Genomic DNA, 17,053 nt, shown 5'->3' on the forward strand with positions numbered 1-17,053 from the left:
TCTGCCATCTTCTGTAAGTCCAGTGCCTGCTTTCTAAATAAAGTCTTTTTCCTTGCCTCAACACCTTGTCCCTGTCATTTAGTGATCAGAGCAAGCCTGGACTTGATAACAAGGAGAGCTGGCCAGAACTCAGGGAGCTTGCTGGCTAAGGCCCCAGAGGAAGATGCCAGGGGCCCTGGGTCAGGATTGAGCAAGAGTAGAGCAAAGGGCTCCTCTGGACCTGGATTTGCAATGATGGAGATGTCAACAATTCCGAGATGTTCACATCAGGAACTGAAAGGAAGTGTGGGACAGAGGAAAAGCAACGCTGCAGCTCTGGTTCCTTCTGATCCAATGTTTCACTGCCAAATAGTAAAATTAAGGAAGTCACCGGAGGTCTAAAAATGTCCAGCTGCCCTACACACGCCACCTCTGTCTGAGTTTTGATTTCAATTCCTTCTTATTAGTTACTGCCTCAAACTGAGGAAATGGGAGTGTCCCAGTTTATAGACTCTTGGTCATTCAGACACAAAGACTAGCAGGTCTCCACTCAGGTGACTCTTCCATCGGCCACCCCCATCCCAATTGTCCGGGATTTCGTTTTTTCCAACTCTGGTCATTGCTGCACAAAGAACTCAAGAATCACAGCCTCTTGACTTCTCACAGGTAAAGGGGCTAAAGGGCAGGGAGGATGTCAGAGAAAGCAGGGAGAAGGGACCGTGGGTCTTTGGTGGAACTGAATGGTAAGATATATAAGGGGGCAGGTTGGGGATTTAATGACTCATGGGAGATTTTCAACTCTATTCTCTTCATTGGATTTGGATTAAATTAGGGAGAAGGCAATGGCACCCCACTCCAGGACTGTTGCCTGGAAAATCCCATGGACGGAGGAGCCTGGTGGGCTGCAGTCCATGGGGTCGCTAAAAGTCGGGCACAACTGAACGACTTCACTTTCATGCACTGGAGAAGGAAATGGCAACCCACTCCAGTGTTCTTGCCTGGAGACTCCCAGGGATGGGGGAGCCTGGTGGGCTGCCATCTATGGGGTTGCACAGAGTTGGACACGACTGAAGCGACTTAGCAGCAGCAGGGCAGCTACAACTTGGTCACAAACTGATACTCACAGTCAACCCCTTCCCTAGCCTGGTTCTAGCCCTGTCTTCAGCCCCTACTCCAGCCACATCTCAAACCCCATACCAACCCCAGTGGCAGCTTCACCCCCAGAGTTCTTACATCATTAAAAAAAAAAAAAAAAAAACGTGGGGGCAGCCCAGCAGGGCACACAGGATCCTAGGAACTAGGGATGAAACTCCTGCCCTGTGAAGTGGAAGCATGGAGCCTTAACCATTGGATTGCCAGAGAATTCCCAAGTTAGCTTGACTCTTAACACCAGCCTGCCCCTCTCCCTCACCCCCCAAAAGCCTGAACCTCAACTCTGTCCTATTTTCAACTTCAGCACCAAGCCTATGTCTATCTCCATTCATGGCTTCAACATGAGTACTGATCCCACTACTGACTCCAGCATGAGTACTGATCCTAGTAGGAGATGCAACCTCGGTTCCAGCCCCAACATCAGACCTAGTCGTAGCAATGCATTTAGCTCCAACTTCACCTCCACCATCACGGCAGGCTCAACCTGACCCTAGCTCAAACCTCATCCCTGACCCCACCTCTGACCTCAGCTGCAAACCCAAGCCCATCCCCATTCCTAGCCTTCCCCATGGGTTCCTTTTCAAACCTCACTCTTTCCTCATCTCCAGCCTTGCCTTGCAGCTCCTCCCTGGTCCCCGTGTTCCCCCTTTAATCCAGCTCCTGCCCCAGCCTGCCTACTGCCTCGGCCTCCACTTCTGCTCCAACAGTCTCAGAGACCGTGTTGGTCCAAACATGTCAGTGAAGTACGAAGACCTTCAGTACTTAGAGAGTGAGAAAAAAAGCCAGAGGTTTACAGAAGGTAAGGGAAAGGGGAAACAGTCTTTGCTAAGCCTCTTCTTAATATGTTTAGAAGGCTTTCTGTTGTCAAATGGGTCATGTCTGCACCTCTACCATGTGTCCTGGTAGGGTCCTCCACTCTGAAGGGGGTCAGGGCCCAGCCTCTGGGGGACCCAGTAGGAAGAGAATTCAAGATCCATAGTGGGCCTGACTTCCTGTGCGCTGAGGAAGGGCAAAAGCGTAAACTGTCTTTCTAATGTGTTTTCGCCCTTGAATGTGAGCTTGCCTTGTGGGCTTAGAGTGTGGGCTGCCCCTCGCTCTCTCTGGGTCCTCCTGCTACCTCCTCAACTCTGATGAGAGGAACTTACACATCGAGATGGTCCTCTGTCTGTGTGTCTTTGGGTACACGTGTCCCCAGGCATGTGAGGGGCCCCTGTATCTGAGCACTTGGGCTGGTCCATGAGGAGTCAGAGACCTGGACACCCCCGGTCCCACCGTTCTCATCCGGCCTCCCACCAGCATAAGCTGAACTGGCCTCCTCCTTGAGAGGTCCCTGTGGCCCCATTTCTGTCCCACCACCTGGACCTCCTCCTCCTGACACCCTCTCCTCCTGCAGTGCTGTTTTCTTCCCAGACCTTTCTGAAGCGGCTCCTCTCCAGCCCTTGCCTCCTCCTGCTCTCCCTGGGCCTCAGCCTCCTGCTGGCCAGCGCCTGTGTGATGGGATACCAAAGTGAGTGGCACAAGGTGGGCAAGGAAGAGAGAAATAACGAGGTGTGGTGGGGATGCTGAATGCAAGAGTGATTGGATGAGGATGACTGCTGATTCTGTCACTTGTCAGCTGGGGAATGTTGTCAAATTATGCCCTCTCTCTGAGCCTTGATTGCCTCACTTGCAGTATCAGATAAAAATAGGACTTGTCCTTTTGGGTGGGGTCACTGAAGGGACCCATGAGATGATGCATGTTAGGGGCCCAATGCTGGCATAGAGAGGGCCTGATAACCCTTAGCACTGATTGTCCCATTCTTCTGACCAGATTTCAAGTTTCAGAGTGACCTGCAGACCCTGAGAACAAGTTTCAGTAATTTCACTTCAAACAGTATGGCCGAGGTCCAGGCACTGAACTCCCAGGGTGAGCCTGGCATGAAAGGGGCTCTGGACTGAGCTGGGGTGGGGTGGAGCAGGGGTGGAGGATGACTCCTGAGTCCCTGAGTCCTCCAGGTGGCAACTTGCAAGAAATGATAACATCACTGAAAGCTGAGGTGGAAAGTCACAAGCAAGAACTGCAAGCTGGTAAGAGACCCTCAGGGAGAGGGTGTGGAGAGGTGGGGGCTGGGTTCTCAGACTGGAGGGTGGGGGATGGGAGCAGTAACAGGGTGCTGAGTGCCCTCCCCTCCAGCCCGTAGCTTGAATGACAAGGTGCTTTCTCTGGAGAACAGGCTGGAGAAGCAACTAGAAGAACTCAAAGCAGGTCAGGCCCCTACTGCCTTCTACCTGGGCATGAGGTGTGTGGGAGGGCAAGGCAGGGGGGTTCCTAGGCTGGGTCCTGGGCTTGGACCCCCAGTCTCCAGGGACTCATGGAGCAGAAGCCACACCCAGGACACTATACCCACTGCCCACCTGTGTGCATCCCAGGTAATTCTGAAATGCTCCTTCGAGTCCAGCAGCTGGTCAAGAACCTGAACTCCCTGACCTGCAAGATGGATGCTCTCAAGAGTAATTGTAAGAGCTGTGTGGGGCATGCCTGGAACCAGTTCCTGCCCACGTTCCCCTGGGCAGCATCTCAGCCACTCCCCCAACCCCGGCCCCTTAGGCTCTCAAAACACAGCCTGCTGTCCCACCAACTGGCTGGAGCATGAAGGCCGCTGCTACTGGTTCTCTTCCTTGGTGAAGCCCTGGCCAGAAGCTGAGAAAGACTGCCAACTGAAGAATGCCCACCTGGTAGTCATCAACTCCAGAGATGAACAGGTGAGCCCCTCAAGCTCAGGTCCCAAGACTGGTCTCATTGGCATCAGCTGGGGAGTTTTAGCAACCACTTCAATCTAAGCCAGAGTCTGAGGTTCCACTGGTTCCGGCATTGGGATCAACACCCTGAATTTCCTCCATGGCTTTAATGAACCCATGAAGTTCAGAACTGCTAGTCCGAGGAGCTGGCCTGGGAGTTGGGGGGAAGTCATCGCTGCCCTTCTGTCATCCCAGGATTTTATCCAGGCCAACCTACGTCCTTACTTCACCTGGATGGGCCTCAGTGATCCGGATGGAGTCTGGAAATGGGTGGATGGGTCGGACTATGAGACCAACATCAAGTGAGTGCCTCAGCTTTCTGTACCTTCTTCCTTCTTCAGCTCTGCTCCTCCAGGGTCTGGCCCACAGCCCCTTCTCCCCACTCTGGATTCTGTTCTATCTGTTCTTCCTAGCTGGCTGTTTTCTTCTCACACCAACCGCCCCCCCCGCCCCCAACCAGGAATTGGAAGCCAGGCCAGCCGGATGACTTTCATGGGCATGGGCTGGGTGGAGGTGAGGACTGTGCCCATTTCTACCCCGATGGCAAGTGGAATGACGATGCCTGCCAAAGACTCTATCACTGGATCTGCGAGGCTGGACTGAGCAAAGGCAACTAAGAGAGGGGCCCCCTGCTTGGGAAATGGCAGGGTGGGGAAGGGGGACCCTCCTCCTTGTAGGAGAGCAATAAACCCTGGGAGATTAGAGCACTGCCATTGATTTGAGGTTCTTTTTTTCCCCTTAACTTTGAAAAGACTATCTAGAGTTCCTAAGGTACTTTTTAAAAATTTCTGCTTTATTGAGGTATAATTGACATATGAAATTGTAAGATATTTAAATATCAGGCTTTGATACATGTATACTTTGTGAGAGGATTCTCGCATCTAGTTAATGAACATATCCATAACCTCACACATTTATTATTTTTCCTAGGTGAGAACACTTAAGTTCTACTCTCAGTAAATTTCAGTTATAAAATAGTGCTATCAACTATGGTCACCATGTTTTATGTTAGATTCTCAGCTATAAGACTTTTATCTTATAGCTGAAAGCTTGCTCCTTTTTACCAAATTCTTCCTATTCCCTTAACCTCCAGCCACTGGCAACGACTTTTGCACTTTTAATTTTTTTTTCCTGACTTTTTTTTTAATGATTCTGCAGATAAGTGATATCATGCAGTACTGTCTTTCTCTGTCTGGCTTATATTAATTGATATAAATACCCTCTAGTTCAATTCATATTGTTGCAAATGGCAGGATTTCCTTCTTTGTCAAGGCTGAATAATATTCTGTCATTATATATATATATATGATGGAATTCATATATGTATATATGATAGAATATTATATTATTCTTTATCCCTTCATCTGCTGATAGACACTTAGGCTGTTTCTATATCTTGATTATGGTGAACAATGCTCCAATAAACACGGGAGTGCAGGTATCTCTTTGATATCCTGTTTTAATTTCCTTTGGATATAAACCCAGAAATGGAATTACTGGATCATATGGTAGTTCTATTTTTCATTTTTTGAGACATTTCCATATGCTTTCCATACTGGCTGTACCAATTTACATTCCCACCCAGAGTGCATAGATGTTTCTTTTTCTCTACATCCTCACCAACCTAAGGGTTTTTTTAACCTGAAAAATCAATTTTACTGAAGTGTAATCCTTACACAATAAAATGCACCACTTAAAGAGTAGAGATGACTTTTGGTGTGGCCCAAAAGGATATTGTATATTGGTGTTGATATACAATACAGTGTTATCAACTATGGTTACCATGTTTTTTTTAATGTTAGATTCTCAGACCTTATTCATCTTATAACTGAAAGTTTGTTCCCTTTTACCAATCTCTTCCTATTCCCTTCCAACCCCCAGCCCCTGGCAACCACTTTTCCATGTTCTGTCTTTTTTTTAATGATTCTGCAGATAAGTGATACCATATTGTATTGTCCTCCTCTATCTGGCTTATATTACTTGTTATAAATGCTCTTGAGTTCCATTCATATTGTTGCAAATAGCAGGGTTTCCTTCTTTCACAAGGCTGAATAATATGCTGTCATTTTATACATACCTTTATGTATATATTGGATATGGGCTTCCTGGGTGACATTAGTGGTAAAGAACCCATTTGCCAATGCACAAGACGTAAGAGATGCAGGTTCCATCCCTGGGTTGGGAAGATCCCCTGAAGGAGATGGCAATCTACTCCAGTATTTTTGCCTGGAGATTCCCATGGACAGAGGAGCCTGTTGGGCTACAGTCCATAGGGTTGCAAAGAGTCAGACATGACTGAAGCTACTCAGCATGCACAATATACATTGGCTATATGGTAGAATATTATATATAGGTATATATGATATATAGACCATATATACTATTTTCCAGTAGTCATGTACAAACGTGAAAGTTGGACCATAAAGAAGGCTGAGCACCAAAGAACTGATACTTTCAAACTGTGGTGTTGGAGAAGACTCTTGAGAGTCCCTTGGACCACAAGGAGATCAAACCCATCAATCCTAAAGGAAATCAATCCTGAATATTTATTGGAAGGACTGATGCTGAAGCTGAAGCTCTAATACTTTGGCCACCCGATGTGAAGAGCTGAGTTATTGGAAAAGACCCTGAAACTGGGAAAGATTGAGGGCAGGAGGAGAAGGGGGTGAAAGAGGATGAGATGGTCGGATAGCATCACTGACTCAATGGACAAAATTTTGAGCAAACTCTGGGAGAGAGTGAAGGACATGGAAGCCTAACATGCTTCAGTCCATGGGGTCACAAAGAGTTGGATAAGACTTAGCCACTGGACAACAAACTAATGGACTATTATATTATCCTTTATCCATTCATTCACTGATAGGCACTTAAGTTCTTGCCATATCTTGACTATTGTGAATGATGCTCCAATGAACACATAAGTGCAGATACCTCTTTGATAGCCTGTACAGAATCTGCCTGCAGGGAAGGAGCCCTGGGTTCTATCCCTGGATTGGGAAGATCCCCTAGAGGAGGCCATGGTAACCCACTCTAGTATTCTTGCCTGGAGAATCCCCATGGACAGAAGAACCTGCTGGGCTACAGTTCATGTGGTTGCAGAGTCGGACATGATTGAGAGACTAAGCACAGCACAGCATGGCAGTTCTATTTTTAATTTTTTGAGGCACTTCTATATACTGGCTATACCAGTTTGCATTTCCATCAACAGTGCTAAGTGTTTCTTTTTCTCTACATCCTCACCAATCTAAGATTTCTTTAACCTTAAAAATCAGCTTTACTGAGATGTAATTCTTACACAGTAAAACGTGTGTGTGTGCTCAGTCATTCGTTGCGTCTGACTCTCTTCAACGCCATGGACCGTAGCCTGCCAGGTTCCTCTGTCCATGGGATTCTCCAGGCATAAATAGTGTTTTTTATTTGCAGAGAGTTTCTCAACAGTTAGGAAACACTGCCACCATGTGGCTGTCGGGTAATGTGGCTGTCGGCCAAACTAATGCAAACTGCCAGGTTTTCTCTGATGTTGTTTAATAAAGGAAAGAACACATCCCTTGATTCAAAGTAAATCAATCTTAATGTAAAAAGGAAAGTTTTTCCAAGAAATCAATACCTGGGTTCAATTTTCGGATTTCTTACTTTGTTTTTAAAATTTCCATCTAAATCTTCAGGGATTCTGATCCCAAGAATCCTTTCTAGTCCCAGAAACCCCTAGCTCAGAATCAATCTACCATTTCCAGGTCAGTTTGGCATCAAATTGTCTCCAGGCCGTTTCCCTCCGTGGTGGCAGATTCTATTTCAGTAGTAGGTCTGTTCTTGGATGGTTCCACAGTCGGACAGACCCAAACTCAAATATTTTTCTTTCTTTCTTTTTAAGTTTGGCGATTCGGGCAAATCACATAACTTCTCTAAGTCTCAGTGACTTCATCTGTAAAATGGAGGGAACACCTTTTCACAGGGTGATTGTGAAGATGCAACATGACGTGTCTATGTCCCTGGCCCATCACAAGGAAGTCCTCTTCCTTCCTCTCTGTCCTGGAGGGCGTATTGTCGTTGAGCACGCAACATGTACTGGTCTGTGATTTGACACCCGAGGTTTACCAGGTTCTCCAGCAACGTTCCCTGAGAACGTTGGAGCTACTCATCCCCTCAGGCTTTGGGAGGACACCCCTATTTCCGTGCGTTGCCTACCAACGTTGAGGAGGCTGGCGATTGCAATCCATGCATCTCCCGGGTGCGCAGCCAGCTGCAGGTGCGTGGGCATGGGCGGGGAGGTGTTCATTCCTCGCCCCTCCCTTCCTCGGGATTGGGGGTGTAAATGGATAATTCAATCCCCGTGGGACTCGGCTCGGTGGATTGGCTGTCTCACCTTGCCCCCGCCCTCGACAGTCCCCATCCCCCCGCCCGCGCGTCCCAGGTGGCTCAGGCGCCCTGTGGCGCTCTCTGTTTACCTTGAGAGCCGGTCCAAGTTGGGCTCCGTCTCTGCATTTGCTCCCCTCTAAGGCCCCGCCCTCTGGGGAAGCGGGGAGAAAACCGGGCCGAGCCTTTCTTCGCCCTTCCCCTCCCCCGGACCGCCCAGAGAGGTCGGGTAAGGGGAACCTGGTGTGTGTGGGAGGGGGAGTCTCAGAATTGGGGGATCTGGCTGTTAGCCCGCTCTTGCACGGCGCGGACCTGGAGTTCTAGCCCTAGGCCCGAACACCGCCCCTCCCCCGCCCCCCGCCTCCGTCCTGTCGTGCTCAGGGCTGGATCTCAGGTATGCTAAGATCCATAAAGGAGACACAGATGTGGCGACTTCTCTGATGTTCCCCCTTCCCCAGGAGGTGATGACCCCCAAGCCAACCGGACCCCCGGACGGGGGCTGGGGCTGGGTGGTGGCAGCCGCAGGGTTCGCGGTGAATGGGCTCTCCTACGGGGTGTTACGCTCCCTGGGCCTCGCCTTCCCTGACTTCGCGGAGTATTTTGACCGAAACGCTCTGGAGACGGCGTGGGTCAGCGCCCTGGCCCTGGCAGTGCAGCAGGCAGCCAGTGAGGAGGGGCCCCGAGGTGGGAGGTAGGAACTGGGGTGGGGGGAAGTGCCGTGAGAGCAGTGGTAGAGGACACCCTTGACTAGTTAACAAACAACTAAGAAAAGTCGACCCTTAGAGTTCGACCTTCAGACCTAGGTCGAATTTAAAATTCTAAGTTCTAGAATTGAGTGGGCCTTGAGATGAAGCGGGGCAGGCTGGTGGTGGTGGTGTTGCTATAAGGCGGGGAAGAAGTTTAGGCCAGGAAAACAGCCAATGAGAAGTGTTCGAGAGAGTTTGGGGGTCCGGGGGGCGTGCCTTCCCTTGACTCCGCCCCCTTTCAGGCCCAGTGGGCAGTGCCCTGAGTACCCGCTGGGGGGCGCGCCCCGTCGTGATGGTTGGGGGCGTCCTCACCTCGCTCGGCTTCGTCTTCTCGGCTTTCGCCCGCAGTCTGCTGCACCTCTACCTTGGCCTGGGCGTCCTTGCTGGTGAGGGGAGAGGGATACCCGGGTTCTTAAGGGGGTGATGGTGGAAATAGGAGCTTGTCGGGTAGGGAAGCCGAGAGGGCGGGGGCCTCCTGCGAGAAACGGAGCTAGGATGGCAGGGCCTGGAAACCCTGGTTTCTGTCTTTACCCGGTCCTATCCATTCGTAGGCTCCGGCTGGGCGCTGGTGTTCGCCCCTGCGCTGGGGACCGTCTCCCGTTACTTCTCCCGCCGTCGAGTCTTGGCCGTGGGGCTGGCACTCACGGGCAACGGGGCCTCCTCGCTGCTCCTGGCGCCTGCTTTGCAGCTCCTCCTTGATAATTTTGGCTGGCGGGGCTCCCTGCTCCTCCTCGGAGCCGTCACCCTCCACCTCACCCCCTGTGGCGCCCTGCTACGACCCCTGGCGCTTCCTGGAGACCCCCTGGCCCTACCTCGAAGCCCTCTAGCTGCCCTCGGCCTCGGCCTCTTCAGACACCGGGCCTTCCTAGTTTTGACACTAGGCACGGCCTTAGTGGGGGTCGGTTACTTCATCCCCTACGTGCACTTGGCTCCTCACGCTTTAGATCGGGGCCTGGGCGGGTATGGGGCGGCGCTGGTGGTGGCGGCGGCTGCGGTGGGGGATATCGGCGCTCGGCTCCTCTGCGGGTGGCTGGCGGACCAGGGTTGGGTGCCCCTCCCGCGGTTGCTGACGGTATTCGGGGCTCTGACAGGCCTGGGGCTGCTGGCGGTGGGATTGGTGCCCGTGGTGGGGAACAAAGACAGCTGGGGGGGCCCCCTGCTGGCAGCGGCTGGGGTCTACGGCCTGAGCGCCGGAAGTTACGCCCCGTTGATTTTCTGTGTGCTCCCGGAGCTGGTGGGCATCGGAAATGTGGTACAGGCCACCGGTCTGGTGATGCTGCTGCTGAGCCTCGGGGGGCTTCTAGGCCCTCCCCTGTCAGGTAAGGGCCAGAGCCAGCAGATCCGCTCGCCACCCTCACCCCCCACCTGCAACTGGGGACCCAGGCCTCTAAGTTCCTTTCCCTCTCCTCTCAGGCTTCCTAAGGGATGAGACCGGAGACTTCACTGCCTCCTTCCTCACGTGCGGCTCTTTCATCCTCTCTGGCAGCTTCGTCTATATGGGGCTGCCCAAGGCGCTGCCCTCCTGCCGTCCGGCCTCCCGTCCAGACACTCCACCCCCTGAGATGGGGGAGCTGCTCCCGGTCCCTCAGGTTGCCCTGCTCTCCCCGGGAGACCCTCACTCCACTCTGGACACCACTTGTTGAGCCCCTCCCCCAATAAAGACTTTTTATCTGCTTTTCCTGCAAGTTCCAATTGTTAGGCAATCTATGCTGCAAACAGTCTGCTTAAGATATCCAGAGAAGCTGGTTGATGGGAACAGGATCCCCCTAAGCCATGGCAGGCAGGGTGTTTATCCTGTCAGTCCATTTCTCTTTGCCATTATAACAGGAAACCTTTGAGGCACTCCCTGTCTGTCTGCTTCAGGTTTGTTGGAGGCAGAGGGGTGCTCATGAGTGCTAGCTGCCCCATCTTCATTTCCCAGATAAGTCTTTCTGCATTTCAGTCCCCCTTTACTGGCCTGAGGAAAATACAAGCATCTCAGACTTCTCTCTTAGCTTTATCTCTCCCTTCCAAACTAGCACCCCTCCCCCACATCTCACACCATTTTCTTAATTTCTAAGTTACAGGGGAGAGTAGGAAAGAGGGAAGTCTGGGGGCAAGTGGGAGAAACTGTGGTCCAGAGAGCAGAGTCCAGGGTTAAATGCTCTGGGTCACCAGAGGTCCTGGATACCTCCCCTCCACTCCCCAGTTTGACCCCATTCAGCCCACTCAGGCTTATGGGCCCAAGCACTTTCTGAGGTTCTGAGTTTTGTCCAGTTTTCTTATTCAGTTTTATCCCAAAGACAGATCTTTTCCAAGGAGGACAACATTAGAGATCACATGTAAAAAAACTATGATAAGTATCTTGGCCTTTGATTTTCCACGGTTGATTCACAGCTCGGTGGAGCAGGCTGAACTCCTGGATCCTTCAGAAAAAGTTGTGGGAGCAAACGAGAGACAAGAATCCTCGAGAAAATACAAAGGGTTGGCACACACATTGCAGGAGCCCCACGCCTGCTCTGAGGGGCGGGGAGGGGGTGCAGATCAAGATGCTTAAGGCACTGTGGTTCTCTGGGTGCCAAGATGGGGCAGAAGACCTGGAGCCACCAACCTCTTGTTTTGTGGGTCTGTCTGCCCCTTCTTGGAGTTCAATCCTCTCCCAGCTCCTCAGGCAGGGGAACTTTGGTATCCAGTGCCTCTGTTACAAGGTCCTGGGGCTTGGAGGTAGGAGCTGAGAAGCAGAAGAAGTGGGGCAAAGTGATGAGAACTCCACTTCCTGCCAGAAGGAAGGCCCCAGCTACCACAAAAGAAGCTGTGTAGTTGCCTGTCACATCCCGGAAGTAGCCTAGGTTCAAAAGAGAAAAAGAATACACATGGGTGATCTGTTTCCTAGGACTGATGGCTCTGACACATTTTGGGGTGGAGGGATGAAAATGTTCCTTAACCCATCATCTTGGAAGAGTTCAGACTGGGTGAGCGTGAGAACTCTGGTTTCCCAAGGGCCCTCAAAATGTCACTTCAACCACCTTCCTGCCTTCAGAAAGGACTGCCAAACTAGCCAGTTTAGGGCATCCCCAGATTTGGGGATACAGATTGAGTCAGCCACACTTGTGCCTTTCTTTCCCTTCCATGCCTTCAGTTAATAGAGGAAAACATTAAGGGTCTGAAGGTTCTGGCTTCTGAAGTATGGGGAACTTTGACCAGACGGCTCAGGCCCCTGGCCTGGGGCCCAGTGGGCCAAGGGAAAAGGCAGGCACTAGCATGCTATGTCTGGCGGAATCCTCTGAAAACCCCAGCTGTAGGTACACTGCCAAGGGTGCCTCAGAGGTCCTCTTAATCTTTCCACAGCCCCAGTTTCTTTCCCCCAGACCTGTTTCAAGGCTGCTGTGACTGACTATATGGGCTGTGTATCTACCGTGGCAGAGGGCAGTATTAACATATACTATGTCAATTCCCCTCCCCCCCCCATAGTAAAACACAGCAGCCATGGCCCACCTGGAAATCCTATTCCCCTTACCTGACAGAGGAGCCCCCAGAAGCCCCCCGATGCTTTCTACCATCTGTACCAGTCCCAGGCCACAGTATATCTTTCCAGTCCCCACCAGTTCAGGCAGCACGGAGAAGGCCACTGGGGTCAGGGCTCCTGATGTGAAGCCATAGGCCACAGTCAGGGCCACCAAGCCAGTGGGCGCCTCAGCCACAGGGTACAGGGCCAGTATCACCCCAGTCAGGGTGGTCCAGAGCATCAGGAGTCTTGCCACAGGTCCTGGGACAGCATCACCTAGCCACCCAGAAGCCACACGCCCCACGAGGTCAGAAATAGCCGCCACTGAGAGGAGGAAGGCAGCGGGCAGTGGGTCCCAACCCAGGTCCCGAAGATGGGCCACCAGGTGCACGTAGGGAATGAAGTAGCCAGTGTTGATCAGGGTGAGGGCAACGGTGTAACGGAGGAAGGGGCCGTGACACAGGAGGGAGGTGATTTGGGTCCCAGGGCCACCCACGACAGGGTCCTCAGCCAGGGAGAGTGGACGGAGAAGAGCACCGCAGGCCACTAAGTGAAGGGAGAGGGCGGACACCAGCAGTAGGGCCCCCCGCCAGGCATAGTGGTTGAGCAGCCACTGGAAGAGTGGGGCAAAAGCAAAGGAGGAGAGGCCCACGCCCGTCAGTGCCAGCCCGGTGGCCAGGGATCGCCGGCGAGAGAAGTAACGGGACAGGCAGGCCAGGGTTGGAGTGAAGGTCAAGGCCCAGCCAGATCCTGTCAAAAAGGAAGAAGTGGGGGTTGAGGACCCCTTAAGGAACTCAAACACCCAGTCATCCCAACACTGCCCAGCAACAAAGTGGAGCACAGGCCTAAATCACAACCCTGGTTGGATACTTTCTAGCTGTATGACCTTGTGTACCTTAACCTCCTGACCTCAATCTCATCTGCAAAATGGAGGTAATATAACTTAGCAGACTCTGGAAGCTTAGAGACACTGTTTGTAAAGTCACTACCACAGAACTTTGGAGTTAGACCTGGGCTCTACCATTGCTGGCTGTGTGAAATTCATTTGCCAAACTGCATAAGCTTTAAAGACTTTCCGCATCTGTAAATAGGATAATGATGTTTATTTTACGGCCACAGTATCTTACACAACTTTACAGTAATTCATTCCTTTACATTCCAGTTCCACCAGTTCTTGCCTTGCATCTTTGAATTTCCTGATTTCCCCTAACCTGTTTATCACTTTAGTTACCTCTGTTAAGAATTCCCTTCCAGGCAGAGGTGCTAGCTAAAACTTTCTCTGAGAGATTCCCCTGTCTTTGGAAGGAGCAGGAAGAAGGTAAATATCCTGAGGCCAAAAAGACTCAGGTTTTGCCTCACCGGCCCTGCTCAGGGTCTCACCTGAAAGCAACCCAATACTCAGGTACAGGTGGGTCAAGGAGGTAGCAAAGGAGGCGAGCAGCATCCCCAGTGCAGCCAGGATACCCCCGGTCATCACCACAGGCCTGGGACCGAACTTTGTGCTCAGCACACTGCCCACTGGACCTGGAGAAGAGGAAGAGTTCTGCGAGAAAATCTCAGGCGTCCTTCTCCAGCACCGCTTCCCCTCCCCATGTCCTCTACTGTCCCCGCATCCCCCACTCCCTTCCAAGGGTCGAGGGACACAGGACTCCGGACCTAGGCGCAGCACTCACTCCCGAACTGTTGCACCGCGATTCCTATGGAGGAGATCCACGAGACTCGCGCGGCCGGCTCTTCAAACGCCGCCACAAATTCCACAAAGAAGACGCCGAAGGAACGGAGCACCCCGAACACCAGCGCCGACTGGAAGAACGCTGAGAGCACCACCATCCATCCCCACCCCCCGTCGGGGGGCTCGGCCCTATAAGCCATCTGGGTGGTAACAGGGCTGCCTCTTTAAGCCCCTTCGGGAGCGGAGCTCGGGTCGTTCCACCTCTGCCCACCCACCCAGCCGGACAGCTCGGGGCCGCGCCGGAGAGGCGAGGGTGGCAGAGAGGAAAGTACCAACGAGGGCTTGAAAGCTGCAGAGAGGCTGCGTGAGACGCCTGCGCTTCTCCCCTAGTGGGGGCGATTATAATGGGGAGAGTAGGCCCGCGCTGGCCCCCACGTTCAGCGCCGGGGGGCGTGGCTCCGCTGGCTTCAAATCTGGAGTTGAGGCCTGGGCGGGACAGACTGGGGAGGGGGCTGAATTGGGCCCCACCCCTGAGGTGCGCCCGTCTCCAGGTGGATTATCCATTTTATCACTGAAAGTGTTAGCACCTGGCCAGCCAGGGTCTGCATCCCTGTCCGAAGCTCACCAATAAGGACTCGGGACTCCTCAGCAGGGGGCGGAGCCAGAGGGGCGGGGCGGAGTTTAGAACCCGGCCTGTACTGGACAACGAATGGGGCGCATGCGTGGAGAGGGGACTTTCGGAGGCCAAATAGTTGGGCCACACGTGACCCAGGAGTGTGCCCTGCTGCAGCTTCGGTCCCTTGTCCACCCAGTGGGCTAATTTGATCGGGCTTCTGCACAGAGATGCGCACGTAAGGAGTCCGTAGGGGTTGGTGGTGGATAAGCTGGTTCAGGAGAGGAAAACATATTTAATAAGGGGTCCAGGAGTTGAAACGCGGGGCGGGGATGGGGGGCGTAGAGCGATTATGAGATAAGATTAAATCTAGATGCCTGGACGGAGAGGGTTCAGAGGCCAAGGAAAAAGGAGAATGGGCTGTTGGATTCCTGGCATGTATTTCTGTAATGGGAACTTGTTCCTGTCCCTTCTGTTCCCACTAACAGGAAACCTACAGGTCACAGAGACCAAAAATAACTGGGCAGAGGAAGTGCATCTGTGAACTCACTCAGAGCCCCACCAGCACCCGTCTTCAGTGGGGCTGGAAACTTTCCCTCTGCCCTCCAGTAACAACCACTTCCTACTGGGGGCAGGAGGAGAAGGGGACGACAGAGGATGAGATGGCTAGATGGCATCACTGACTCGATGGACGTGAGTCTGAGTGAATTCCGGGAGTTGGTGATGGACAGGCAGGCCTGGCGCGCTGCGGTTCATGGGGTCGCAAAGAGTCGGACACGACTGAGCGACTGAACTGAACTGAACCACATTTTTCGATCCCATGATGGGATAGACTAAAAGAGACAAGCCATGACCACTGGTACAATCAGCCCTTTCTTCCCAACCAGTACCCAGTTCCTCCAACCTTATGTAGCACTAATGATTTGGCTTCAAGCTCCTTAAAACACTGACTTTGAAATCTGAGCTCAAGGGGTCAAACAAGTGGGGCTGGGGTGGGGAGGACGGCTGTGTAATTTTAAAAAGCCTTATACTTTTTTATATGTGGGAAATAAAAATAGTCATACCCCAAAAGTTTTTTCTTTCTTTCTCTCTCTCTCCTTTTTTTTTGTAAGTGGAGTCAGAACTTTGACCGGTAGGGACTATATCAAAGATATAGAAGTTGGTGTGGCTATATAACATAATAGTTAAGAGCACAGTCTGTAGAATCAAATTGTAGTTCCAGTCCTGGCTTCCTCACTTATTAACTTGGCCAAGATACTGAATCTCTCAGTTGGTTTCCCTACTTGTAAACTGAGGCTAATAATAGTTCCTACTTTTAGGTTGTCAGGGGGTTGAATTAGAAAATCTATACACTAAAATGCCTTGGGCTTCCCAGGTGGCATTAGTGGTAAAGAACTTGCCTGTCAGTGCAGGAGATGTAAGAGATGTGGGTTAGATCTCTGGGTCAGGAAGATCGCCTGGAGGAGGGCATGGCAGTCTACTCCAGTATTCTTTCCTAGAGAATCCCAGAATCTCTCCTGTGGACAGAGGAGTCTGGTGGGTTATAGTCCATAGGGTCACAAAGAATCAGACATGATTGAAGTGACTTAGCATGCACATGAAGCAGGAGATAAGTAATATTAGCAAGTCTTATTTTAAACAGGGGATAAGCCATAGAGGGACGGGAAGGGAGGTTTTCCTTTAGTTTGTTTTGTGCTTAAAAAACATCTAACCCATGTCACGGGTTTTAAAAGACTGAGACACACAACCACAAACTATAAATGTTGGAAGGAAATTATTCCTTCCATGTTAATGGACTTATTTCACAGATGAGGAATTTAAGTCCAAGAGGGAGGTAATTTATCAGAATTGGTGACCCTTCACCCTCTGGGCAGAACAAAGCTGTGCACCAAGACACACAGGACAAGAGAAAGGGTGGAAGAGAATCGAGTACTAGGCACTGGATGGATTCCAAGACATCGCTGCTGGGGGACAGGTAGCGCTGGCACACTGGCTCTAAACACATGGTCTTCTTACCGCCACCTCTAGCATCTGTTGTCCTTAGGAGACCCAAGTCCTAACCATTTTCCGTGGTGCTAGGGGGTGTCCCAAGCATCAAGTTCCCCTGCACAGATGCATCCCCCAGCATCTTGGTATTATTTGTGGCTTCCTGGTTTCTCCCTGCTACCTCCATATCTCAGGCAGGAAGTGACTTCAGAGCAGCAGGATGCAGGTGGCTCCGGAGAGACTTCATGAAGTCACTGGTTCCTACACAATGAGCCGGAAGGCAAGGGCAG

General features: G+C 51.7%; 3 protein-coding genes across 7 annotated transcripts; 2 read left to right on the forward strand and 1 right to left on the reverse strand.

The window, feature by feature from the left end:
* The first annotated feature begins 483 nt into the window (after window positions 1-483).
* LOC120866081 (C-type lectin domain family 10 member A-like) lies at window positions 484-4,613 on the forward strand. 2 transcript variants are annotated; one of them, XM_040243556.1, is made up of 10 exons: window positions 492-645; window positions 1,740-1,930; window positions 2,525-2,638; window positions 2,942-3,037; window positions 3,127-3,198; window positions 3,305-3,376; window positions 3,541-3,627; window positions 3,719-3,873; window positions 4,105-4,211; window positions 4,370-4,613. In XM_040243556.1, the coding sequence occupies exons 2-10, from the start codon at window positions 1,864-1,866 to the stop codon at window positions 4,524-4,526; spliced, it is 927 nt and encodes a 308-aa protein (XP_040099490.1). In that variant the 5' UTR covers window positions 492-645; window positions 1,740-1,863; the 3' UTR covers window positions 4,527-4,613. The 2 variants fall into 2 exon arrangements, with proteins under 2 accessions (XP_040099491.1, XP_040099490.1); XM_040243557.1 differs by lacking the exon at window positions 2,942-3,037 and having other exon boundaries at window positions 484-645.
* Window positions 4,614-7,981: 3,368 nt separating this feature from the next.
* Window positions 7,982-10,700, forward strand: SLC16A11 (solute carrier family 16 member 11). 3 transcript variants are annotated; one of them, XM_040243564.1, is made up of 5 exons: window positions 7,982-8,155; window positions 8,721-8,928; window positions 9,251-9,394; window positions 9,560-10,327; window positions 10,422-10,700. In XM_040243564.1, exons 2-5 carry the CDS (start codon window positions 8,727-8,729, stop codon window positions 10,649-10,651), a joined length of 1,344 nt encoding a protein of 447 aa, XP_040099498.1. In that variant the 5' UTR covers window positions 7,982-8,155; window positions 8,721-8,726; the 3' UTR covers window positions 10,652-10,700. The 3 variants fall into 3 exon arrangements, with proteins under 3 accessions (XP_040099498.1, XP_040099496.1, XP_040099497.1); XM_040243562.1 differs by lacking the exon at window positions 7,982-8,155 and adding an exon at window positions 8,259-8,491; XM_040243563.1 differs by lacking the exon at window positions 7,982-8,155 and adding an exon at window positions 8,311-8,486.
* A 285-nt stretch (window positions 10,701-10,985) lies between these two features.
* SLC16A13 (solute carrier family 16 member 13) lies at window positions 10,986-14,817 on the reverse strand. Of its 2 annotated transcripts, none has more exons than XM_040243565.1 (4): window positions 14,166-14,817; window positions 13,873-14,016; window positions 12,505-13,242; window positions 10,986-11,832 (listed from the first exon to the last, which is right to left on the reverse strand). In XM_040243565.1, the coding sequence occupies exons 1-4, from the start codon at window positions 14,362-14,364 to the stop codon at window positions 11,636-11,638; spliced, it is 1,278 nt and encodes a 425-aa protein (XP_040099499.1). In that variant the 5' UTR covers window positions 14,365-14,817; the 3' UTR covers window positions 10,986-11,635. The 2 variants fall into 2 exon arrangements, with proteins under 2 accessions (XP_040099499.1, XP_040099500.1); XM_040243566.1 differs by having other exon boundaries at window positions 14,149-14,497.
* Between the last annotated feature and the right edge of the window lie 2,236 nt (window positions 14,818-17,053).

Source organism: Oryx dammah, unplaced genomic scaffold (assembly GCF_014754425.2).
Source record: "Oryx dammah isolate SB20612 unplaced genomic scaffold, SCBI_Odam_1.1 HiC_scaffold_8, whole genome shotgun sequence".
Lineage (NCBI taxonomy): Eukaryota > Metazoa > Chordata > Mammalia > Artiodactyla > Bovidae > Oryx > Oryx dammah.